The sequence below is a fragment of the Anopheles gambiae genome, chromosome X (genome assembly GCF_943734735.2).
Source record: "Anopheles gambiae chromosome X, idAnoGambNW_F1_1, whole genome shotgun sequence".
NCBI classification, from domain to species: Eukaryota; Metazoa; Arthropoda; class Insecta; order Diptera; family Culicidae; genus Anopheles; species Anopheles gambiae.
Window position 1 is genome coordinate 11,588,869 of NC_064600.1, and position 27,350 is coordinate 11,616,218.

A 27,350-nucleotide genomic window follows, 5' to 3' on the forward strand; every position below is an offset into this window, starting at 1 on the left:
AAAAAGTCATTTATATAGAACAAGCCAACCAGTCGCTGAACATGTCAATAATATCATCGAAGCCCTTGTATAGCGTAATTTTAAGGTGCCTACATTTTCTATAGATGCCCCGTATCTATGGAAGGAAAATGGCACGCTCAAGCTGGACAAATATAAACAAAAGGCCTTAGAAGATATAAAGCCTGGGATATCAACAACAACAAAAAAACAGCTAATAAAATTGGATTTTGGAATTGAATGGATTTTTTTTCTTCATTATTATCTCATAGAACTCCGCCAAACTCGGATACCAATCATGTGTAGGCATTTACTTATGAACAGAAGAAAACATTAGCCCAATTTTGTCAGCAGCTACAAAGCTGGGTTTGTTAGTGGCAAATCCACCACCGACCATAGTCTACGGCAGATCCTCCAAAAGTGCCCAGAGCTCCCTAAGCATCACCTGTTCATTGACTTCAAGGCGGCACCATAGATCGGAATGAGCTATGAAACATCATGCAGCAGAACCACCTTGCTGGGAAGTTGAAGGCCACCATGAATAGGGTGCAGTGCAAGGTGGGAACTTGATGTCGGAATCGTTCGAATCTCACAGGGGTCTGAGGCACTATTGTCGGACTCTCCCATTCGAAGCGCGGGGCTATACCACGACATTCGTGGCACGATCCTTTACCGGTCTCTCCAATTTCGTATTGGACACTCGACTCAAACGCGTCGACTCAATGCGGCGAAAATGAAGTACCTGCTTGCCGGGGACTCAGACCATCTGGGAAGCAGTGTATTCGTTGACGGCGACAATCTCGAGGTAGTAAAGGAGCTCTGCTATCTTGGGACGGTCGTTACTTCCGACAATAACATCAGCAGCGAAATCCGGAGACGCATTGTGCATGGGGATTCGTTTATACTATGGGCTTTACCGACTGCTGAGATCCAGAAGACTTCGAGACCATACGAAATGTGAGATATATCGCAGCATGATTCGCCCGGTGCTCCTCTATGGACACGAGTCTTGGATCTTCCGAGCGGAGGATGCAATGAAGTTTGGAGAAGAAGAATGAACCACGAGCTCGTTGAGCTGTACGGCGAACCCAACATCCTGACAGTGGCGAAGGCTGGCAGGATATGATTACTGAGGCATGTTAAGAGGATGCCGGATTCATACCCCACGAAGAATCTGGTGTTTTACGGCGAAGAAGAAGGTGTTTTACGGCGATACCCAGTTCGGTTTGAGGCGCAGGGGAGCACAGTCCGATGACTGGATCAGGTGAAGATCGAGTGTCTCCATGAATGGGAGGCTGAAGCCAGGGACCTGTTAAAGATCGAGTGCCTACATAAATGGGAGACTGCAGCCAGGGACCTCAAGCATCCTGGATAATGAATTTTAACGTAGGGTCATCTCCCGACGATGTGCTCTATCCTGATCAGGCCAACAAGAGAGAGACAGAGAGGAGTCGATCTTTCCCGCACTGCAGACTTGGTGCAACAGCAACAAAAACACAAAGTTTTATTTTTATTTTTATTTAAATCTTATCGAAATCAATCCAGGAACCGTAGTGTCTCGTACGATGATACATAATGAGTCAAAAAAGCTCTTTTCGACGTTTACAATGGCAAAGGTATTGCAATGAGGAGAAACCAGGTAAGGTGTTAAACTACCCCCACTTACCATAGCGCAGTGAATTCGACATAGCATCCAATCCACCCTTATGCAAGGCGTCAACGCTCAATTTCTTTCGCAGAAGTAGTTCTTTCATTGTCTTTGCTTGTGTTGTAAAGTAGATAAAATGGAAACATTTGTTGTTGTTGTTGCTTTTCTTCCCGATCTCCCTACATACATTTTACTGTAAATAGGGAGGTTTCGGGAATTCGGCTTGTTGAAAATGGAATTTGGTGTGGTGTGTTTTTGTTTTGTTTTATTTTATTGGATTTTCGTTATAACATTCGCGCGACATTAGTTCAGTTTTGTTTTTAGCTTTTCGTTTTCAACATTGTTTCAACTAACTACCATTCAATCAATCAACCAATCAATCAATGCCTTTCTAACTGCAAACAAATAGCAAGCCCTTACCTTTTTTTGTCCGATTCATCCATTCCTACCACCTTATTCCGTCTTCTGGCGCTCTTTCTCTCTCTCTCTCTCTCTCTCTCTCTCTCTCTCTCTCTCTCTCTCTCTCTCTCTCTCTCTCTCTCTTTCTCTCTCTCTCTCTCTCTCTATCTCTCACACTCTCTCTCTCTCTTTCTCTCTTTCTCTTCCTATCTCTCTTGTCCATATATATATTTAATGTTTGTTTTAATCCTTACTATCTTGGCTGCGCCCGTTCTCTATACACTATTGCATTTGGGTGTTTAGTTTACTTTTTTTTTATAAACTGCATCAATTGCCTGGCTTATGCGCTAATTTAATTAGCATTTAAGAAATTCCTAGCTTTACACAAAAACGGCAAAAATAAAACAGAAAACAGTTTCGCTGATCTCGTCGGGAGATCAGGTAGCGAGATGATGACTTGGCGTTTTATGACACCCACAGAGTGCGAACAGATCAGTGTGGCTAACAAAGGCAGGAGAGGGGGTGGGGGGGGGGAAGTCTAGGGGAAGGTAGTATAATAGTAATGATAGTGAATGCTCCAGCCACACATACCACGGTTTTACGTACTAATCTCAAGTCACAGTTATCTTCTTCCACCCATCATCGCAAACCCCCTTCCCACCCATGCCATCCACTTCCAATTTCATGGTTTGGAACTTTGCGAGCTTTTTCTGAAAGCGTATCAGGAATATATTGAAAAAAAAAAGAAAGAAAATAGATTGCGTGCCCCCAAAAACGGAACACACCCGAAATCTAAACCGTGTGCCTAAACAAGGAGAGAACATTGAACCTCCCCAGGTGGTTGTGTCGTGTGTGTGTTTTTTAGTGATTCTTAGTGTGATTCTTATTGTACTTGTAATGTTCTGCTTTGCTTCACACTTTGTTTGCTACTGCTTCTCTTTCTCTCTCTCTCTCTTTCTATTTGTTTCTTTGAATCTCATTTGAAGTTATTCTATTTCCCTTTTGGGTTGTTGTTACTTCGATTAATCAGTTAAAACAAAACAAAAATCAGTATAGGTAAAATATAGGACTCATCCTTTCCCTAGTCGTACACAAACAAAGAAACAAACAAAAAAACACACACATATATATTGCTTTCAAGTGTCAAGGAAAGAATTCTCCGCAAGCACGGAGAGCACGGAACTTCCGATCCCGTCGTGGGACTATAAATTTAGATAAACAAACAAACAAACAGGAGAAGAAACAAAAACACAATACAAAACAACAAAGCCTGAAACTGGAGCTGATTTGGTTGTTGTAAAACGGAGTGAGTGGCGAGGCGAGCAGTTTTCATTTTGTACGGCGGAAAAGCAGTGCTTGCGTTTCATTACGATAATCAGTAAATGTGTAAAGAAAATCGCTTACAAAATATTAGCATGTTGAGCGAACGTTTTTGCTGCTCGTTCGTTGTTTTTGGTGTAATCCAAGCGTTTATCCAAAACCAAGTAATTATTAAAAGAAATACGAAAAAAAATGCACTCGAGTTTGTTTTGTTGTTGTTGCTGTTGCAATCCTTTATCAACGCGGAAAGACGCATCGCAAATTGATACGAACTTCCTAATTCGGCATTCCTATGTATGCATAAATAGATATATTTCTTGCATGTATATATATATATACTTCAGCATATGTATACAGATATATTATTATGATTAGGCTTTATTATCTAGATGCAAAGATAAACTGTGTGTATGTGGGTTTGTTTTTTTTTTTTTAATTCTTCTTTTAGAATGTACGCGATGCAATTCATAAACATGCAAAAGGGGAATTTTACTTCACTGTAGAAGTGTTCGCCGGTAGGGGTTATATAGTGTTTACAAGTAATAATATGTATATAATATATATATGTTATATATAAGTAGGTAAAGCACTGGGGTTTTGTTTCTTTTCTTTTCGATCGGTTTGTTTTGTCCGCATGCAGACACAAAAAGATGACTGTTTGGCATGGGTTGTACGGCCAAGTGCACGATGGCGACGCACCCACACACACACACACCTGTGCCCCAGCCCCAACCCGTCCGGACCCTTTTCCACTAGGTACACGATCGTTTCTTTTCTTTCCTTTCCGCTTTCACCAGGAGTATTTCTGTTCTCTATCCGTCTTTTTTCCCCTAATTTCGCTCTTTCTTGGGGAAGATCGCTTTCTAAGTGAGCCCGCACTAGCAAAACCTAATTCATCCACTAATTTTACGCGTGTGTGTGTGTGTGTGTGTGTGTGTACGCGCCTGTGTGTTGGTGGTTTGCCCCCCTAGCTCGCTGCGAGGTTTAAGATAGCAAACAAACAAAACTAAAGGACTTTCAGGCCCCTGCTAATATCATTCCCGATGGAGAACATTTTATTCGGTTGAACAATTAAACACGCATGTGTCTGGTTGAAGCACATTGAGGAAAATACATTTGCGCAGAAGTCCAAAAAAAAAAAAAAACTCCCGTAGTGAATGGCACAGAACGTCATCCCAACTTCACAGAAGACTTCATACGTTTCAAATCATCAACAATGGTGGTTATTTCTAAACCAAAACCGTAGGTGGCAGAACACAAAACGGGAGTCCCAGTTTCTTTCGTCCTTTTTCTCCATTTTCTTTTCAAACGCACCGCACACGCCCACATACACACCCGCAACTCAACACGTCGACGAATATTTGCGAGGAAACGATACCTCACTTCCCGAGCGACAAAACAAAACCAAAACAAAACAAAACAAAAAAAAAGCGAACGAGATTGCAGAGAAGAAAACACCAGATTTGCTTATGTTTTTGAGATAATATTTATACAAAACCAAAAAAAAAAATCATAAAAAATAAAGGTTAACAATTTTGTAAAAAAAAAAACATTTCCTGTTGCCAGTACTATTAGTAGTGGTGCTGTGATAGTAATTTTAGGTAACCTACACGAACAGAACAAAACAGAGAGGAAAAAAAAACACGCACTGATCAATATCGAAATGTCTGCCTCGGTTGAAATCTAAGGAAAAGAAAGCTACGCTTAATTACGCTTAGTTTAATTAAAAAAAAAAAGAAAAACTCCTATCGCTGCCTTCAGTTTCTGTTTTTTTTTAAATGTGTATATATTACTTACAACTCTAAGTCATTTGCATTTAAGTCTAACAATAGTAATGATAGTATATTTAAAAAAAAACCTCCTTAAAAAAATAAGAGAAGTACACTTTTGAAAACACATCTAACAGTAGCGCACAAAACTCATCTGCATTGAAGTAGTGTGTGCATGTGTGTGTGTGTGGCTGTGTGTTTGTTTTTTTTTTTTTTGTTTTGCCTACGATATTGAACTGGGAGGAGGGCAGAGTATCTTTTAATGTCTTTTAAAGCGCTCTTGCGGGAGCAACACCTAATTTCGCAGCATATGATCCGCATCCCCTTCAAGCACCAACCGTCAACGCTTTCTTGTACACCGGGGTTTCTTTCCCGCACACCATATACCACCATCCACTCACACACACACTATCGCGCGCGCACACACACACACACACACACACAAGGGGTTGGCGAGCGCAAAATTGACGAGTAGAAACAGAAGCGGAAAGATCAACCTTGCCTATATGGCGACAGCTACCTCTACCTACGTCCCATTTCCTCCTGGCTCCTACTTCTACTCCCCACTCCCCCACCCCCTCCCCCCCCCCTTTCCCCAACACATTTTCCCGGTCTTTCACCTTGATATCCTCCTTCTGCTCCTTTTCTCCTCTCTCACCCACAGTAAAATCAACTCATTCAATAAAAAAACCTAACTAATTATTTTTGAATGTATTTTTACATTTAAAAAAAAAACAACTGTTAATTGTAAAGTATGTAAAAAAAAAGGTTTACACTAACATACAACAGGAACATTCTTACACATGATTTATCCTCGCAGGGACAGCACAGATACACACACACAAACAAACAAACAAAAAAACACGCGCACACCAAGGAACGTGGCACCGCAATAGCGGACTCTTCTCTTCCCTCCCCCCCCCCCCCCCCCTTCTCTCCCTTCCCTCTCCTCTTTTCCATATCTCATCTCTATCCGATACGTCGTTTAAATGTTTTTTTTTTTGTTGTTTCTGCCTAACCTAAACTAAACTCGAAATAAACCTTTCTTTTCCGCGTAAAAATATACCAAAAAAAAAAAGAAACTAATAATAATAATCAGCATGTTTTGTTTAATCGCATTTTGTCATTTCACACATGCACATGCAGATTCTTCTCACGCACTACCATTTATTCCCTTCCCTTGCCCCCCCCCACCCCCCCCCCTCCCGCCCACAAATCGTAACAAGTAATGAACACAACGTTACAGAGAGGACGCTACCAGGAGGGACACGCTTGTAGGTGGGTTCGCTGGTTCAGAACCTCCTAGCATCGGCATAGCCCTCCCTCCAGCAGATCCCTCCATCTCACCGCTCTGCCTATCTCTTCTGCCCGCTTCTTCGGTCCCCTTTTCTTTCCCAACTATACACAGCAGCAGAAGAAGAAAAAGAAAACACTAACCAATATGTACAAGTGTAATAAAGACCAAAAAATGTAATAGAAAATGTTTCCTAGCATCCCCCCCCTACCTAGGTTGTAAATCATATTCTAAGCAACAAAATTGTTGTGAAAAAAAAAATTATGTAAAATACATAAAAATTATGAAAGTATAATAATAATAAAAAAAAAACAAGATTGCAACATATCATTCGTCAAAAAAAAAAGCTTAACCGAAACGTCTCCTTTCCTTTCTGTACACACACACACACTCGTCTCGTTCTTGCGTCTCTAATAAACGGATCCCGGTTTCCTACAAGCTCCCCGCCATTGTTTAGCGGGGACTCTCCTCCTCTGCTCTGCTCGTGTCAAATATTCGATCACCCCGTGCGCCGCCTTAACACCACCTTTACGACACTTTGAATCAATATGAAAGTTAAAGGACTTTCTTCCTTCGTACATGTTTTGTTTTGTGTGTATGCACATATATGAATATTTGTATATATATATATACGTAAGATAGCACAGTTAATGCATGCTTTGCTAAAGGGGTAGGTAGAGCGTGTTTGTAATATTTGTACAGCTGCGTGTACGCGCACGTCGTATGCAAAGTTAAGGGACCGTAAGTAGTTAAGGTTGTCGTGTTTACACGTCCGGAGAGCAAATGCATTGTTTTTTTTTTTTTTTTTTTTTGGTAAGTAATGCCTAGTGCAGAACTTCTCGTAAGTAGTTTTTTGTGTGGTTTGCTGATAACGCCCGCAAATGCACTGGCGCCCCAATTAAAAATACCGAAGAGGTACACGACCGTTTGCGTGCAGCGCAAAGTAGCAAAATCGCGCGCATGTGCTTTTGCGCGCTGCAATCCTTAAATGACAAATACCTATGAAATAGCGCGCCTCCCGTAAGAAGGCTATATACAATCATTGCAAAGATCGTGCATCGTTCGCACCCAGCTCCATTATCTCATTTTCTCATTGTTTGCCTGTTTTTGTTTTTTGCTTCTTTTTTTTAATACCTAAAATGCAGCACACTTGCTTGCGTGTATGTGTAATTATGTACAATCATTACCGAAAACATCCAAATAAATGCTGTTTGTTTGTTCTCTCAAATTGCAGCGCCATTTACACATGCGGGGAGACTGGGGAAAAAAAACTACTCCCCCCCCCCCCCCATCTCTCTTTCTCTTCCCCCATTTTCCCGCGGCGGGGGTGTGGGTGCATCGTAAATCAATAGGCAATAGGATGAAATAAAGTCAAAGAGAGCCAGAGACAGACAGAGAGAGAGAGAAAAACGGCACATGAACTTTGTCCGTCGTCTTACGCTCTCTCCCCGCTGCTGCTCAACAAAAAAAAAAAAAAAAAAAAAAAAACAAAAAAAAAACATAACGTTATGTCGTAGACTCACGAAGTTTAGTGTATGCAGCGCTCTTACATAATAATACCGCCCAGCAGCAATCAAATGATGCAAAGAGAAGAGGAAGCAAAAACAAAAAAAAGAAGGAAAACTTATGTTAAGAAGCACAAAATCCATCCACTTGCAGGAAGAACCAAACCGATCCGGGCCCCTTTCGCCCCAGCCGCTCCCCGGCTACCGGGGTGGTGGGGGCGGTGGGGGGGGTTTGAAAATGGGTCCACAAGATCCACCATACCATAACACAGATGTATACATCATCTCCCATCATCCTCCTACCAATCTCCTCAATTCTTCGTTTTTTTTTTGTGTGTGTGTGTGTGAAATGTTCACATTCCCCCTCCTTCAGGCGCTCTCAAAGAGCTCGCGGGGCTACGATAAACCTATTAGTGTAGCAGTTTGCAGTAATGATTATAGGAGGTACTACTTAGTAGAAAACGGCTAGCGAGCAGGGAAAGCGTTTGCAAACTTCTTTCGATCATGCTGCTGGCCTCGTCTGCCCGAATGACCCCACGCGCTGGCGTCCAAGGGGCTGGCATTTGCAAGGAAAGGAAAAAGGCATCCGGCCTTGCACAGCTGCCACTGGGATCGCCCCGCACAATGCCAACACCGGCACGATTATCAATCAAAACTGGTCCAAAAATAAACGCAAACATCATTCACTAAGCAGTAACTGTTGCCGTAACCTACGCTAATTGTAATGGCGGATGTGTGCATCCGATAGGATATTTTCTATATACGTAAAAAAAAACCTAAAAAGCTAATATGTTTTAACACGTTAGGCTTCTAGACCTTGTTTACAAACAAACCCCAAAAAACAAAAAAAAAATCAGGAACTATTAGTTTTTTCATCATCTGTACCTTACACCTATCTTCCTACTCTATCCCGCCCGAACCGAAAGTCCTCCTCTGTTCTTCCTACCCTACTGGTTTATGCTAATTGTCGCTCTCTCTCTCTCTCTCTCTCTCCGCCTGTGGTTTCTCTCCATGTAGATGTATAACGAGCAAAAGGCAAAAATAAAAAAAATAAAAGAAAATAAACCCAAGGTCATGTGTGCCACTAACATACCCGGCATTGTGAGCGTTGTTGGAGTCGTCGACACACCCTCTCTCTCTCTCTCCTCTCTGTCTTACTGCTTCTCTCACACCTCCTCTCTCTCTCTTTTATCTTCTTCCTCCCTCCCTCTCTCTCTCTCTCTCTTACTGTGTCTTTGCTCCTCACTAGTCCACACCGAGCCGCTGGCTGTGGATGGAGGCGCGCAGGTAGCGCACGCGCTCGTACAGCTTCATCTGCCGCTGGCGCAGCTCATTCACCTGCTCGGCCTCCTGGTTCAGCCGGGTGCAGAGGGCAGCCGCCTCACGCAAAATGTTTACCTTGGGCGCGCGCTCCTTGTCGCGCAGCTGCGGTATCTGGCGCTTCAGCTCCTCGAACAGATTCTTCAGCCCGATGCGGCGCTGCCGTTCCAGGTTGTTGTGCAGGTTGCGCTTCTCGACCGTGTCCAGCTCCTCGGCCAGGGCCTGGGCGGCGGTCGAATCGTACCGGCTGCCGCTGCTGCTGCTGCTGCTGCCGTCACCGCCGCCGCTGCGCTTCGAGTGCGACATGCGCATCCGTTTGCTGGCGTTGGACGAACGTTTGCCGGAACTGCCACCGACCGACTGCCGCTTCCGCGATGCGCCGGACGAGCTGCTGCCGGTGGTGCAGGCGGGCGGCGGCGAGGAGGCCGCACTAGCGCCCCCGCTACCGGTCGGCAGCGGCGTGTTGGCACCGGATATCGTGGTGGAGCCGGCCGGCGTCGGATAGATGCCGCCGAGATGGTGCAGGCCCGATCTGGGCCCGTCGCCCAGATGGTGCTGGTGGCGCTGGTAGGAATGGTGGTGGTGGTGGTGGTGATGCGAACCGGCCCCGTACGTATGCGCACCGTTCGGGGCGCCGCGGGACGAGGCGGTGCGTATCTTGCTCGCCACCTCCGACTGCAGCTGGCGGTAGTCGCGCTCGGTCGGGTTGGTCGGCAGGTTCTTGTCGCCGATCGAAACCACGTCGATTTCTTCATCTGCACACAGGGAAACAGAGAATGGGAAAAGGGGAAAAAAGGGGGAAAAATACATTAGCTAACAATATTCGATAGTAGGAAACAGATTGCAAAGTTTTATGATCGTAAAAGCATGTGAAAAATCCCCCCCGCAAAAACATAAATGTAAAACTAAATATTTTATATTTCATTTCAATATGTTTACATTAAAATTTTTTAGTAAGAAATAAAACAAACGATCCACAAAACTTTCAAAATCCCAGTCGATTCATTGGCAAAGCCAGAAAACACAGCTAGCAGAGCACAGCCCAAATTAGACCGGGTTGCGCTGGAACAGCCATCACACCCAAGGGCCTCCGTGGTGCAGCGGTGAGCGTGACGAGCTTCCAACACGGCCGGCCTCGATCGAATCCCGCCACTCGGAGTTTTCTCCAACCACGTTGAAAAACTTTTCTGGATTGTCTGTAGCCATGCCATAGAGGTTGAAGAGTGTCTTTATACATCTCACTTTCCCTCTCAAGCACTACTCTCTCTATCTCCCTCCGTCTTTCAGAGTGTGTGGAGTATGTAGTTAATCTCTACTGCGTTGTGTGTGAGATGCTGCAATACACACGGACACTAACCTTCTCTCTAATCATTGGCCGGTTTTTTTTTCTGTCAAAGATTTCTTCCCATCTCGGTTCACAAGACCCCCCCCCCCCTAACCAGCATAATCTCACACGTTCTTCTCTGTGTCTCTCTGCCTCTCCACTACACCCTTCTCCATATGTTGTGCCAACACATGCTGCTCTCCGTGTACGCACAATCTTGTTTTTCTCTTTCTCGCTCACGCTTTCTATCGCTCAGTCTCTCCTCATATAATCGTTTTTCACCTCCCCATCCCTTCTCTCTCTCTCTCTCCCTCTCTGTATGTTGCGCGAGCTCTAACGTTTTTGACGTCTATCTCGAGCAGACACACACACACCCATCGATAGCACGTTTTGCTCCGCATAGCAACAAGGAGCAAAACCGCTCGGCGGATGCCACGATGTCGCGTAGATGATAAAAAGTGCGTTTTGCTGTCTCTTGCTCCCTCCTCTCGCCAACCCCCTGTTGGCTGTCCCACCCCGCCAGCAGCAGCAGCAGCACCGCAGACTCGCTCGCTCTCTCTCTCACACACACACGCGTCTCTTTCGAATTCCAACACACGAATCGAAAAACCCCGCGCGCGCATTAAACCACCGGCCGAAGCGACGAGGGCCGAGAGAACCGAGTTTTGTGAGAAGCAGACGCGCAAAAAAAAAAGGTAGGATGTGGCGTGAATAATGTTCCCGAGGTTTTTCGGGGGTATAGGAAAGCAGGGGAACAAATATGTCGCCGAGGTATTTTGAGGCGGGAGGGGGGGGAGGAAGCATACATTGTGCATGTTTCTGTGAAGGGTCTTCTCTGTGGTGGCCGAGAAGTGGCAGAGCGCGATTCGGTGTATCCTTCCGCAAGAGATTCCACTTGGTGGGGGGGGGGGAGGATACACTTATGAAAATCATACACTGTCCCTCCCTCTAAGGGTTATTCAAAAGGGGTTCAGAAGGATTAAATATACTTCCTAAGCGTACGAATTTGTTGAGAAAAAACATCTATTTCTCTTCTCTTTCTATGTGCGGAATTTGGTTAAAAATGTTGCTGCGTAGAAGTATTACCGTATTTCTATTCCTTCCCCTCCTTGCGTCCTCGACACACCCAGCAAACAGACCACAAACACACACACACACACACAGCCACATTTATGTTTGCTGTCGATTTAGAAATCCTTTTCCCACAGCTCTCTTTCGCTCCCTCCCCCCGAAAAGCCCACACAGATGTTTTACGACCATTTTTCGAGGACACCACTTTGGCCGCCAACGGATACGCGGCTCCCCTTTCTCTAAACTCACACACACACACACACACACACACACACATACTTGCAAGGCAAAAGCCTCCAACATTCCCACGCTGCTTTCTACGCAGCAGGGCTCCACACACACTCACTCCAACCGGTGGGGCGCGCGTGCTGGGCATACATTTTCCCCATATTTTGCCCCCAAATAAGAAATATCTTCCCTGAGGAGCAAGTACGCAATAGATTGTGTATGTGTGTGATTGCTGGACTCTTTTGCGCGTTACATTTTTTCCCCCCCATCGTGCAGCCTCTGGAAGTTGGCGGTTGCTACGGTTTTTGTCCTTCAATTTTTGTTTTATTTATTACTTCTTCCCTTTTTTCACAGCAAAGCAACCGAAACGCTTTGCTTTCCGTGTTTTGCGCCTGGCCCTGCCGGGCTACACATAGGCTGGCTGCTGGCTGGCTGGCTGGCTGGCAAAAAAGTGCTCCTTTTCCTGCAGTGGGAAATACCCTAACCCAGCACAGCCAACCTCGCAGCAACACGATCAGCACACACTGGCCCCGCGCTTTTGTGCCACTCTAGAGTGCCCCGCGCGCGCCTCAAAGCAGATGAAACCAATCCGGTTTACATTCAGCAAAACTTACTCAACGAAAAAGAAAAAAAAAACAAAAAGATAGAAATAGGAAGAAGTTGCGCAGCAAAGAAGTAAAGCAGACAAAAGAGAGAAGGAAGAGGTAAACCAAACTTTAAAAAAAAACGCGAGATTCGCGGGCAAAAAAAATCCTTTTGAGAAACTAAAACGTAAAGCGTGGAAAAGCGGATGGCTCGGCGGCAGCGCAAAACGGGAGGGAGAGAGAGAGAGAGAGGGAGAAAGAGCGGGCTGGCAAGCAGCCAAGCAGGGCGGGGCACACACGTTGCAGAGGAATGTTGCAGCCAAAGCCGGGCTCTAAGCACCGGTCCCCTGCCCGGTTCTTCCACAAACACCTCTCCCCCCCCCCCCACCTCCTCCCCCTGACCACTCGAACCGAAAGGTTTTCCCCACATGGCACACACACACGCACTGAACCGACGAGGTGTGCGTGTGTGTTGTGTGTGTCTCATGAATGAAAGTTTAATGGGAAGTGAAATGAGCGACAACACCACACGCACTGCCCATTCCATGCCTTTATTGCCCGGAGCTCGTAACCCGTGTTCGCAACAACCCTCACCCGCACCACAACCCCCTTTGGGTGGTCTTAAAACATAACCAAAAAAAAAAAAAAGCAAAATCAACCCCAGAGAACGTAAGCGCTGCCAGTCTCAATTGCAGCTAGAAAAGGTTCGTTTTTCCTGTCCTGAATCAGCTGCATTGCTTACAGGGTTTGCCGGTTCAATGTTTCCAATGTCAACAACATTTTAAATATTGTTCAACTGTAAGTAGACATTAGACGGCTAACTGAAATACTGATGCCTTTCTGAATTCAATGAATTCAACTGCAACTAAACATTTGCTTTCCCCTATATTAACGTGCGTTTATATTACCCGGGTTCGCTTCTTTGATGTTCATTTTGCTGCAGTTAAACTGTTTGGAGGTTTATTTTATTTGATATTGTACTACTTCTACGGTCAATTATTAGTTTGCCAGATATCGCCAGGAAAGCTGTTGACAAATAAAGTCAAAATAGTTTTGTAAATGAAGGCACAAACCAAAGATGCAGAAAACGGACCTAGACTTAGGGGTTTCACTTGCTTAGTTGCGATGGAACGAAGTTCAGATAGGCAACTGTATTGCCGTTGGTCGTCAAATGTTTACTCACAGTTTTTTTTTTGCTTTTTTTATTGCGAAAGCTGTCAAATGGTGTACCTTGCATCCCAATACTTGTTCAGCTCTTCCCACATGAACCTTTGAACAAGTCTCTCCAAACGCTTGAGATTGACAGTGCTTTGCGATGTGTTGAAAACATCAAATGATCAGATACAGTATGTGACAGCAGTTGTTGAAAAACATAGTGCAGGCGGTGAACAATGATGATAATAAAACTCACGAAATTCAAGTACAGAGTTGCCGAATCAATGTGCAATGTCAACCACTTTTTTCATTGCCTGCGAAATGTGTCTCAACAGCTGTCAAATATTGCAATTGATGCACACAATAGTAGTTCCGATCTTTCGCATGATTTTCAACGCATCTCAAGCTGGATTGAGTTTGACCGTTCTTTGTGATTGTGTTGAACATCATGTGTAAGAACTGAAACTTGATTCTGATGCGAGTGCAATGTGTGACAGCTGTCGAAAAACATCTTGGAGGCGTTGAATAATGATTCGGCACATTCGGCAAGTGAATTGGCAAACCCTGCAAGCAGTGCTGCGACATCGTTGTGCGTGTGTGTTATGGAGCATTCAATGAGGGTGTGGCCTTGTGTGGCGTTCTTGCAAATTATGGACTTTTTTTTTTTAATTATTATTCATATAAAATCTTGGGCTCAATGACGTCGTATTCCGGTCCGGCTAAGCCTAACAGACAGGGAGAGATCATTAATTTCAAGCGATTGTCGTTGAATGACTGTACCGGGTTTTTTTGTTCTTCTTCTTCTTCTTCGAACAGATTCGCTTGTGTTAATTTGAAGGCGCCGCGCGTACCGTTGGAAGAGTGTTACCGTTCCCCTGTTTCTTCGGAAGTGCACAATGGAACTTCCCAGGATTGCAGGAGCTTCTTCGGAGCGCCAAAAAAAAAAAACATTAAAAAAACGCTCTGTAGCTCTCTTCAACTACTACTGGCCCTTTCCCCCTTCCCCTTTCTGGCCTGGCTACACAAAAACCGGCATTATGCAAACCGGAAATAATGCCCTCCCCGCCCCTTCCCCGTCCGCCCGTCACGAGGCACTATGTCCTTGCGGAGTGCGCGCGTGTTGACCATTTCTGGTTCCTTTCGGTCCATGCGCACTTGGAATTGGTAAACTCCAGAAGGCACAGAGAGAGAGAGAGAGAGTTGAGAGAGAGAGAGAGAGAGAGAGAGAGAGAGAGAGAGAGAGAGAGGTGGTGAAATGGCAGCAGACTACCCCAAGACGAAATACTTCTTTTACCCGTCCTCTTCAAGAAAGAGAGAGAGAGAGATGGCGACCGCGTCCTTCCTCTTCCTTCCGCGAGTCCTTTTTGCGGCCCTGCCGTCTCGAAGGCGCGCATGAACTCACACACCCAGCACACAAAGGGGGAGGGAGGCTAGTGACCTTGAACCCAAAGACCCCCTTCACACCCTCTCCCCCCCACTGTCCGTCGGGAATATGATGGTTACGCACGCACTCAGCAGAAAGAAAAAAAAATAGGAAAAAAAAGAAAACCACACGCATCTATACACGCACGCGCCATGCTTCGCCCGAGAAAAACCATCGAAACTTCCCTTGTTTTTTTTTTTGTATTATTTAATTTTACGTCTCAGGGGGCAACCACCACCACCACGTGTGCCGTGTACCGCGCCACGGTGTGTCCTTGGGAGTATTCCAAACCACTTTTCCTGTCTATTTTTGGAGTTAGGGGGAGGGGGGATGAAAAGAAGGGGGGGGGGGGGTTGTGCGCTAGCGTAACGGCATACACACACACACACAAACGCTGGATTTTGAAGATGATGATAGTGATGACGTAACCGAAGGGACAACGTACACCACACTACCCCCCCCCCCCTTCGCACACCATACCAAAAACGCATCAAAAACCTGCTCCAAACACTACTCCTGCCCCGAAGGGAGGTGGGGGGTATTGCGGGTCCCCACCCTCAAACACCCATCAAAAGCCCCCACCCAGCAGGCTTCGGTACGCACACAGTTAGAATATTTATTAACAAACACTGGCAAAGGGGTTTTTACTTTCTTTTCCTGAAAGGGGGAAGGGGAAGGGGGGGTTGGGGGTGCGTTTTGCTGCAGTTGGTACATCCGGATTTCCTGCCGCCCTTGCGCTCCCTTCCCTCCAACAACGCGCAGTGTGTACGACACCGGCGCGGTTCAACGAACTTGGCCGCCGTAGCCGCCGCCGCCGCTTGAAAAGTGAAAGTATTCGAACAGATTCTACACATTTGCCGGTGGTCAAGCTGGGTTGGCGACGGGATGCTGTATGGCTGATAAGAAAGGCAAACAGACAGACGGAGAGAGAGAGAGGGAGAGAGAGAGAGAGAGAGAGAGAGAGAGAGAGAGAGAGAGAGATTTAAGGGTAAAGAAAGAGAGTGAGGACCCGCATTGCGCCAGCACGTACTCTTTTCCGCATTCCGCAGCATGCTGCTGTATATGCACACAATGCTCACAACGAACCATTATGCCATCAGGACATTGATGCTGCAAAACATTAATGCCGTGCAGAAAGAAAAGAAGAAAAAACTATATACTCACTGTTCAATGTCATTCGCTGCGTGTTGGTAAAAAAAAACAAACACACATAGAGACAAAAACCTCAATTTTATTCAAATTCTGCGAATCAGCTTTGCAGGGAAGCGCACTTTTGCGTATTTAATATATAATACGTTTTGACCAACCACTTCCAGGGGGTTCACCATTGAATGTGCTCTAATTGATATGCACTGCACGCGCGGCTAACAACCAAAAAAAACGCACCAAAAAAAGCGCAATTCTTGGAATTCTTGGAAGACTCGGTGCGGGCAAAGGTGAACCGGCAGTTCACTCGCATCCCGGTGGGCGGAGAAGCAAAAATTATGCGAGAAACTATCCGTCTGCAGCCGGGGCTCCGGGGAGAATGAATTTTCCAATACTCCAACACAGTTAGTGAACCAAAAAAACAAAAAAAAACAAAAAAAAGGAGCGAAAGAAAGGCAAAAAAGGGACCGTCGTTTGGGACTGGCAAAAGACCGTTGACCCTGAAACCGGGGAATCTCACCCGCCCCACCCCCGCCCCAGACTCTGTCCAACGAATTCGTACGCACGCGCCATTGTGTCGGTGTGTGGTGCCGCGGCTTGTGGGCGACGACCGTCCCCCACTCCTGGGCGTATGCGTTTTTCCACCCTGCAGCAGACACACACACACACACACACGTGGTTGCAAAAGGAATGGCAGAAGAGGAAGAGGAAGAAGAAAGCTCCAGCTCTGGCGCATGCTCCCGGCGTGTCCTGTTTCTCTCTCTCTCTCTCTCTCTCTCTCTCTCTCTTTTTCTGTGTGTGTGTGTGTGTGTGTGTGTGTGTGTGTGTGTGTGAGCCGGATTGTGGGCAAGAAAGTTTCCGCAAAACGCAATACAAGTTGTCCTAGGATGGAAAATTCCACCCCCCCCCCCCCCCCCTTCACCCTCTCCCTCCCAACACCACCCAATCACACCCCACAGTGAAGTTGAGCGGGAGCGCAAACAGGACCGGCGGGCGGAGGAAAATTCCGCCTAAAACACACACACACACACACACACACACACACACACACACACACACACACACACACACACACACACACACACACACACTGCGTACTTGCACCGGCCACGCCTAAAACAGGCGCGCGTGACGTCATTTCTAAGGGTGAGAAAACCCCCCACACACTCACATTCCGGTCGACTCGAAAACCACGCACACACACAATCCTTTTTCCGGTGTTGGCGAGTTGGGAGAAAAGTTATGGATTTTATTATTTAAAGACTTTTCCTCGTTTTTGTTTCTACCGAGCACACACCGCGCGGCGTGATTCATTCATCATTCATCTCATGCTTGGCGACCCACACACACACACGCGCGCGGATGAGTCGGCGGCGATGGCACACAGTGTGCGAGCAGTGAGCCGCCGCTTCACACACTCACCAGGCCAAGCTCACCATCGCTTGAGGCTCATCTCATCTCATCTCAGAAAGCAGGCATGTCAAACCCCGGTTTTGTTGTTTCCGTTGCGTTTTTTGTTGTTTTTGCTTTTGTTGGCGAAAGTTTGGACCGTTTTTTGATACGCAAAATGATGGATTGAAATTTTTTGTTTTAAGATTTGGCCTTTATTTCACACACACACACACAAGTTTGAAACCGGTTTGCGTTACCCACAGATTGCAAGATGTTGTGCTCACAAAAAAAAAATACCTTTCACTTTTCTTTGTTTATTAATGCTTCTTTTGCTATTTGTTTATTTAGAATTCAACGCACCACACGTGGACCTCCCCCCCCCCCCTCCCCTTTTGCAGCAATCAATACAAACACAAATACAAGTGATGCACCACTTTGTTTAAGTTTTGGCGCCAAAATCATCCACACCTTCTCTTGCGTGGGTGGTGTAATACACTACTGGCAAGAGCGACCTGGCGGGATAGTGTGCTGTGCGTCCCAAAAAGGTAAGCAAAATTGTAAAAAAAACGCTAGAAAGAGATGGAAAGCAACGAAAGCGAAACGAAAAACGAAACTCACCGGAATCGGACGGCGTCTGTACGCCGAGCTCGTTCATGTTGTAGCCACCCTTCGGGCGGGTGTAGCTGTGGTCGCCGAAGTGGGTCGCCTGGTACGGTGGCGAGCTGTTGTTGCTGCCCGGCTGCTGCTGCTGCTGCTGCTGGGAGCCGCCAGAGGGCGCTCCATTCAGGGCGCCGCTCGCACTGGCCGATTTCGTGGCAGCCTTGAGGGTGGCCGCGCCACTGCCAGCGATCACGACCGTGCTGACGCCACCGCCGCTCGCAAGCAGATGATGGTTGGTGGTGGTGGCGGCGGCGGCGGCACCCGGCTGCTTCTTCTGCTTCTTGCCGTTCTTGTGCGCCTCCACGTCGTACGGGCGGTAGGAGGTGGCACGGGCCGCCGCTCGCCGGTGCTGGTGGAGCCGGCTGTGGTTGCTGTGGTACCGGTGGCGAGCGCCCCGCATCCGACTCCGGCCCGCACCACCGTACAGGCTGGCATTGCTGGCGTCCTCCTCTTCCTCCTCATCCTCCTCCTCTTCCTCTTCTTCCTCTTCCTCTTCCTCATCTTCCTGGGCGCCCTCCTCCTGCCCCTTCTCGCCATCCTCGTCGCTCTCGTCTTCGTCCTCTTCCTCCTCCTCCTCGTCCTCCTCCTCTTCGTCCTCCTCCTCCTCGTCTTCCCAGGGGAAGGCGGAGCGGGCCGCCCCGCTCTGCTGCTTCTCGTACAAGGCCTCCTCCGCCTCGAGCTGCTTCAGCGCGTCCTCCTCCTCGTCGTCCTCGTCATTTTCGCTGATCCAGCCGCGCGCCGTACCGCCGATCCGCCGCCGGTGGGCGTACGGGTGCCGCCGCTTGCGCTCCATCCCGCTGCCGCCGGGCGAGACGAGATGGTGGGACAGCTCCAGGCTGCTCCAGCTGCACTCCTTGCTGCAGGTGGCATGCGCACCGCCGCTCAGCTCGCCGCCGCACGGTGCCGACGAGCGCGCCCCTACATGCTGCTGCTGCTGCTGGTGCTGCTGGTGCTGCTGGTGCTGCTGGTGACGCTGGCCCGCTGACTGCAGACCATCCTTTGCAGCAGTGTCGGCCGGTGAGCCGTGCTGCAGCAGCAGCATCGAGTTGCTTTCGCCCTCGATCTCGCGCAGATCGATCAGCAGCTGCTCGAGCTGGCTGTCCGGCGAGTCGGGCCGCAGATGCAGCAGGGACGCGTGGTGATGATGATGGTGGTGGTGGTGGTGGTGGTACGGATAGCTGCTGAGCGGGCCGCCCATACCGAACGGGTCGTCCAGCATGTACAGCTGCTCCCGCAGCTGCTTGCTGCGCAGCTCGTCCAGGCTGGACGTGTCCTGCAGGTAGTTGTAGTAGCACTGGGTCGTGTGGTTGCCGATCACGCCTATACTGCTGCTGCCGCTGCCGCCGCAACTACAGTGACTGCTCAACCGACCGCTGGACGACGTGCCGCTCCCGGTGCGAGATTCGACCGAGGTGCTGGAGGTAGGGCTGCCGTTACTGCTACTGCTGCTGCTGCTGCTGCTGCTGCTGCTGCTGCTGCTGCTACTACTGCTACTGGCGAAGCTACCCGCACTGGCGGACGACAGTCCCGGGGCGGTGGAGGTGTGCAGCAGGCTCTGCTGGTTCGAGCCGATCGTGCAGGTGGCGACCAGGTCGAGGTTATGCTTGAACTCGAGCGGATCGTCGTCCAGGCTGAGCGGCGTGTCCGGCCGGGCGTGGTTTTGTGCCGCCACGCTTCGCGCCTCCAGCTCGCGCGCCGCCAGAAAGGAGCCGCGCGGCTGATGCGGCACCCGCACCATCCGCACGCTCTGCTGCTGCTCGTCGCTGGCGCCACCCTCGACCGCACCGGCCGAGCTGTCCGACGACGACGGTGACGGCGGGAACGGGCGATAGTTGAGACCGTGCACGAGGGAGGGAAGCTGCTGGTGCTGTTGCTGTTGCTGCTGCTGCTGCTGCTGCTGCTGACGCTTGATGAGGAGGGAGCTACCGGCCGGGATTTGGGCCGAGCTTTGGGTCGCCTTGAACGGCGTTAGCAGACTGGTTGCCGCCGGCGCGGTCGCCTTAAACCCAACGGCCAGCGGCCGATTGGCGAGCACACTGCTGCCGCCCACGCCGCCCGGCACCTTCAGCTTCTCGCTGGCCGCTTCCACGGCTGCCGGCGACTCGCCTTGGGACTTGGGAATGTCCTTGGAAGGTACGCGCGAGAGACTGGCGGCCACCGACACTGCCACCTGCTGCTGCTGCTGCTGCTGCTGCTGGTGCCGGTTCTGGCGGGCACAGCCACCGCAGCCCGCGTGGCTGCTCTTCTCCGGATGTGACTGGTCGGCGCACATGCCGGCCCACATGCAATCGTGCCGGATCTGGGTCTTCTGGTCGGGCAGCCCGAGATGCGTTTCGAAGAAGGAGATGCTCGGGGAGAGGGGACTGCTGCTGGTGCTGAGGCTGCTGCTGCTGCTGCTGGTGGCGGTGTTGCTGCTGCTGCTGCTGCTACTAGCGGTGCTGCCGAAGGTCAGCGCGATCGAGCCATCGCCGCTGAGCAGGAGGCCGCCGGCCGCCCCACCTGTCACGCCGCTGCTGCCGGCCGCCATGCCGAAGTCGATCAGCTGGTCCAGCCCGATTTTGGTCGGATCGAGCATACCGAGCTCGTTCGTGTCGGCGTCATCCATCGGCTCCATCTTGATCAGATCCCAGTGGTGCTGGGCCGAACCCATGGCGCGATGCGGTCTGCAAGGGGCAACAGCAAAAATGGGTAGAACATTAAAGGAACGGCCAAACAAATGAAGAAAATATAAAATCGCACAACGAGACACACACACACACACACAGAGAAGGGAAAGGGAGACTTTCAATCCAGTACACATAAAGGGCACACCAATGAGTCAGACACATCCGCACGCCGGGAAAAAAACCGGTGGAAGCATGAAAAATGCATGAAAATAGAATTAGTTATTGCAGATGTACTGGTACGTACAGCACACACATACACACATCACGCGAAACGGACCGATCAATACATCCGGAATGCGCACACACTTGTGTTTATGTGTTGGTTCAGACCGCGGCACACGATCATAGTAACAAATCACTTCCGGGGGGAGGAGAGCACACAACACACACAACAGTCGCGAGACGTAGTGCAAAAACTATGTAGGAGGCGGGTGAGGGGGTTGTAGGAGGGGAAAAAGAACAAATGGAGATTTATCTGTGAATAACGTCATCATTCCTCAGCATATGGGCAGAGAGGGGGGTGATGCTCGGAAACACTTAAGATGAAGTCTCAACTACTCGGGAAGGTGATGATGATGATAGGGAGTAGGAGGTCGGTGGGTGTTGTTCCGGTGAATACACAATTGCTCATCGCCTAAACAACCCTTTATACACTTTTTGCAGTTTGTCTCCCTCCCTCTATGTCTCTCTCTGTTTTCTCTCTCTCTCTCTCTCCTTCTCTCTCTGTCTCTCTCTGTCTCTCTCTCTGTTTCTCTCTCTCTCTGTCTCTCTCTGTCTCTCTCTGTCTCTCTCTCTTTCTCTCTCTGTCTCTCTCTGTCTCTCTCTGTCTCTCTCTGTCTCTCTCTCTGTCTCTCTCTCTGTCTCTCTCTCTGTCTCTCTCTGTCTCTCTCTCTCTGTCTCTCTCTGTCTTTCTCTGTCCCTCTCTGAATCTCTCTGTCTCTCTCTGTCCCTCTCTGTCTCTTTCTATCTCGCAGTCTCTTTTCCTACGTCTATTTGTATCGCTCTGCGTCTCTCTGTGTCTCTCTGTGTCTCTCTGTGTCTCTCTGTGTCTCTCTGTGTATCTCTGTGTATCTCTGTGTCTCTCTATGTCTCGCTATGTCTCTCTCTATCTCGCCGTCTCTTTTCCTACGTCTATCTGTATCGCTCTGCGTCTCTCTGTGTCTCTCTGTGTCTCTCTGTGTCTCTCTGTGTCTCTCTGTGTCTCTCTGTGTCTCTCTATGTCTCGCTATGTCTCTCTCTATCTCGCCGTCTCTTTTCCTATGTCTCTCTGTGTCTCTCTGTGTCTCTCTGTGTCTCTCTATGTCTCGCTATGTCTCTCTCTATCTCGCCGTCTCTTTTCCTATGTCTCTCTGTGTCTCTCTATGTCTCTCTCTATCTCTCTATGTCTCTCTCTGACTCTCTTTCTCTCTCTCTGTCTCTCTATGTCTCGCTATGACTCTCTGCCTCTCTGTCTCTATGACTGTGTTCTCTCTCTATGACACTTATCTTTCTCTCTCCTTGTTTCTCTCTCTCTCTATTTAATTTTCTGCCACTCCCTTTCTCTTCCATTCTTAACCCACCAAGAATGAATCGCGAAAAATCCCAATGACTCATTCCACATGCCTGCCAATCGACTGGCAATCAGTGAACAACTGTTCACAAGTTGTTGAAAAGAGTTGTTCCCAAAACCCCCAAAACAAATCAAACGATTGGTTTCAGATCATTTGAATCGCTTTGTTTTACACAGACACACATACACACCCACAACTAAGACCGGATCGATCGGGCAAAAAGGCACGATTCAGAACCGTTTGGCCCTTCGAACCGGATTGAGCAGCGTGACGTCACGAGAGTTTCATAAAATTGCACAACTTTACGGCGCAGCGGTGATAAGCAAAGAGAGCGAGAGAGATTGGGTTTTCCCGTTGACCCTTCGCCAGCGCCTTCCCAGCCCAACCGCAAAGCCCACCTCTCCTATCAACATCAAAAATAAAAGTGGGTGGGTGATGAGTAAAGGGCAACCCAATGTGTTTGTGTGTGTGTGTGTGTGTGTGTATTATCTCACTCTGAGCCCACACGAACACGCGCGCACATTCATCTCCACCACACCATCAACCCGCAACGATGACGCCGGCTATTCCGGGTGGACGTATTATTAAATAATGAGCAATGAGCAGGAAATGGGCAAAGGCAAAGACAAAAACCATCAACTGCACACGAAATACAAACACCGAGCAGCGCGCGGAATGACGCTGCCTTCCCTTCGTTGGCAAGTGTTGCGAAATTCTTGCGAATTCTGTTGCAATCCAACACACACACACTTTCAAGGGAGCCCTTTAGCCACCTGCCTCCCACCACCACGCAATGGCATTTTGCCGGTATCCGTTGCAATACAGGATGCACTTCTAAATAGTTGCGATTTAAGCCACACACACACACACCAACACTTTTCCATGCTCTTTCCCTCCTCCCGGTAAAAACGGGAAAAGCTGCATTTTTCTAACGATCTTCCTTTCTCTTTTTGTCTCTCTAATAACTCTGCTACATCAGTCACCGGTGTTAAGATGATGCGATTTTTAGCGTCAACAGCTACTCATTTAAATTTGTACCTCGTTCGGGATGGAAAGAAGACGCATCAACAAGTCATCCGCCCACACACACACCCACCAATATGCCTGAATGGTGGGAAGACGGTAGGGAGGGGTACAGGATAAACAAACGTAAAAAAAAAACAAAACAAAACACCGGCACACTCTTGCTTGCGCTGGGCTAAAAACAATGCAATTTAATGCAATGCACTGTATTGATGCTCGCTCTCCCTCTCTCCCACACACACAGCTGCTATTCGCACTGCACTGTGTGTGTGTGTATGTGTGAGGCGCAGCTGCATTTTTCACACACCACGAAGTAAGTGACCACAAAAAGAGGAGAAGAAAAAGGAAAAAAAGCGCAGTGCAGTTGCGTCTTACGCTAACACACAAAAAAAAAACGCCGGCCGGCCGGCATCATTGCAGCAAAACCCGGCGTGAGCCAAGCGATGGTGGTGGTGAGAGTGGCTGCGTGCAGCGTGCGAGCGAGAAGGCCCGTGAATCAGAGCGACACGCACACGCTCACAAACACACACCTGAGCGTGTTCGCATGCATCCCTGCCTCCCTTCGTGCACCAGCCTGCCTGTAGCAGTGTGGCCGTGAGGGAGGCGCTGACGTCGAAAAAATCGCAACCACACGCGTAAATTCCATCGCACCTCTGTGTTTGTGTGTGGGTATGATCGGACCGGATTGATATCTAAAATGATTTGAAATTGATGTTGGACATCGTGATAGTGCGCAGGGTTAGCAAACAAGTAGCACACCCTGCCGTACAAATGAGCTTGAACAACGTCTGCTGAGCGTAGGTGTAGACACGTACTGTCAAATTAAAAAAAAAATGGTGCACAAGTGCAAATTGCGACAAATATAATTTAAAAAAAAAAAACGCATCAACACACAAACTCTGCTGTTGAATTTTGTGTCCCTTTGTTGCCTCTGCGCGTGTGTGATGAAAATTGATAACACTGTAGATGATACGACACAAAGAAAGAAAGAAAAAAACCGGTACTCACCTTTTTGATTTGAATTCACAAACAGCTACAAGTACGCGCGCACTAACGTCGCTTCCGTTAAGCCTCTTATCCAGGTGCACACACACGCGCGAGTGAAGAAAAAAAAAGTCTCGCACCGGAGCGAAAGGACGCCCTTACTAACGAAGGACGCACAGACACACACACACGCACACAGGGGGAGCGCGCTCGCGTACAGGAATTTAATCGATTTACAGTTACTTGAGCTGCGTTTGATCTCCTTTTCTTTCTCTCTCACACACTCTCTCTCTCTCTCTCTCTCTTTGTCGCTCGTGCGTTAGGTGCTGAGTGGATTTTACTATTCCAGCTTTACGCACACCCACACACACACACAGGCACACAATAACAATGCGGTTGATAGTAGCGGCGCGGTGATCGACGACAGGTAAGATGATAGAGCAGCACACACAGGGTGTGTTTTTGTTGTTGTGTGTATGTATGTCGATTCGATGGACGATATTGTGCTCGCTTATCTCTCGGGCATCACACAAAAAAAAGGGCAGTTTTGAACGCCTAATTTGGCCGTGTGTAAGATGTATCAGATACACAGCTGTCGTGCGTGGTGGTTGTGGGGACACTTTCTTCCTTTCTTTTCTTTTTTTTTTTTGTTCACTCAAATTTAACGCACACTCGCAACCGAGCGACGACTAATTTCGTTTGATTAGGCAGAGATTTGCGCAGGATTTGCCTTCTGCTGTGCAAACACCCCGAATGTTTGATTGTTGGGCGGGTTTCGAGTTTGATAGTAGAGCGCAGTGGGGGCGATCGCGCGAACGGGTCCGGCACAACTGGAGCACACCAACACACGCACGCACACACTCACAACGCACGCACTGAGGCGCATTAGCTGGGGCGCAAAAAGGTGTAGGAGCAGCGCGTGTGCACTTGGTTAAACACTCACACGCACAAACAGTATTCCAGGGCGATAAGCACCACAATCGCACAATTGCACACACACACACGCGCGCGCACAAACACACACACACCCGCGGCACACCTACACAGCCTAGCTGGCTCACTGCTTACGCGTGTGTCCACCCACGCGAAACACTGCGGAGGGGGGTGGATGGGTGGGTGGGTGGTATTTGTTGGTGCAAAGCCGAGCTTCTTCTCGCGCAGGCGGTGGCAGCTGTCCCCTACCGCTGCTGCTTGTCGCAAAAAGGGCGGCGCACACACTTACAGGGTTCTGGCGGCGGCGGTTTCACTTTCCTTGGCTCTGGCTGTCCGTGCTATAGTGTGCGACATCTTCCCATACGACATGGGGGAGAGGCAAGGCCGAAACGGCAAACAAACGGGGTACAACTCCCGAGCGGTGAGATAATACACGGTCACGGGATTTTATTCACTTTTGGGGGGGGGTGGGGTGGGTAGCTGTTGATGCCGGCTGCTGCTGCGCCATTCGGTTGATTCATACGCGCGCACAAACACACACACTCACACTCACACACACACACTTGTTCCAATACACCCCAACTTTGGGGGGGTGGGGGGTGTTTGGGGAGGAGGTAGGATGGTGTTGGCGTTCCGGGAAATTTTGTTTTTCTGTTCGAAAGCTCTGCTGCCCACTCGATCACAACAATATGTTTTAGTAAATCAGCAAAGCAGAGCAAAGTTCACACACACACACACCGGGTGCGGTGGGCGGTTTTTCCGCACTGAGTTTTGGCGGGGCGGGGGGGGGGGGGGGTGGTTGGGTGGGATGTTCCACCCTTCTTGTATTTTTTTTTTGCTCAAATCCACAGACACACTTCACTTGCAACTAGAGAACCGTTCTAATTGCGGCACTGTTTGTTGGGAGTTGTTGGGGCCAGGCCACGGTTGACACGTTTGATGAGCTGGCTTGTGTTCGTTCTTAGTTCGCTGTTGGCAAAGGAATGCTGTCCTCGACGTTTGGACGAGCTATTTCCTCACAGATAGTCACAATAGTTACACACGCGCGATTGCGAAGCGTTGGATGTGTGTACGCACAATCCCCGGATCCGACAACTGTTGCCGTGCTGCCGAAGGGCACTCTAATATATCACTGGGCTGAAGAAATAGGGCGCTCTCCTATATGCTTTTCTATCGCAAACCTGCGCCGCGCTGCAGGTTTGTGCTGAACCGTTTTGCCGGGTTTATCGTACCGGCTGCCGATTGCGAAAACGGTAGGCGAGCGCGCGCGCGCCAAAAAATGTGGGAAAAGAAATGTTGGGGCGATTATGTTTCACTCCAGCGAGCGGAGAGCGACCGCGATCCGTGTCCGGCTGCGGCGGTAGTTCGAAGCAAACTGATCAAACTGGCGGTCCGCTTGCGATTGAAACCTGTGTTGCCGGCTGCGCTGTCCGAAGTGTCCGCCGGTCGAAGCCAGTCGGGACTCGCTACGCTCGCTCACCCGTCACGCACACACACGCACTCGGAAAGGCAGGCCTCACGTGTAGCTTTCTGCCCTCTCTCACTCACACTCTGGCCCTTCTGTCGGTACCTTTTTACCCTCCTCTCACTTGCTCACTCTCTCGATCTCTCGATCTCTCTCTCTCTCTCTTGGGCGCTTTCTTGTACGCGGCTTCACTCCTGGAAGGGAGGATAGTGTTGCCGGGGAAACGGAATTATTACCGCTGGTATTGTACGGGTGCGCGCAAGGGTGCGGGTTGAACACTATCAGCCAGTTGCGTTGGGTCTGGCCGGTGCGGGGAGCATTTCTGTTTGCTCCCATGTGTGTGTGTGTGTGCTGCTGTAGAGCCATCTAATACCGGCAAACGCATTAAAAAGTATCATATAACGCGACGTACGAAAAAATCGCAGCAGTGCAATATTTTCCCAGTAGGCAAGGAACTGACAAACTATCCCGGCTGCGTGAGACTCAATAGGTCT

The 27,350-nt window shown here is 48.8% G+C and overlaps 1 protein-coding gene across 1 annotated transcript; it reads right to left on the reverse strand.

Annotated features, from left to right (window-relative positions):
- Positions 1-1,893: 1,893 nt before the first annotated feature.
- Positions 1,894-27,144, reverse strand: LOC1272424 (uncharacterized). The gene is made up of 3 exons (XM_061650654.1): positions 24,483-27,144; positions 18,194-20,898; positions 1,894-10,007 (listed from the first exon to the last, which is right to left on the reverse strand). The coding sequence occupies exons 2-3, from the start codon at positions 20,883-20,885 to the stop codon at positions 9,178-9,180; spliced, it is 3,522 nt and encodes a 1,173-aa protein (XP_061506638.1). The 5' UTR covers positions 20,886-20,898; positions 24,483-27,144; the 3' UTR covers positions 1,894-9,177.
- Positions 27,145-27,350: the final 206 nt, after the last annotated feature.

Coding starts and splice junctions, on each gene's coding strand:
- LOC1272424 (XM_061650654.1), bottom strand. CDS start 20,885: ATGGGTTCGGCCCAGCACCACTGGGATCTGATCAAGATGGAGCCGATG. Junction 10,008..18,193: donor ACAGACGCCGTCCGATTCCG/GTGAGTTTCGTT, acceptor CCCTGTGTGCAG/ATGAAGAAATCGACGTGGTT.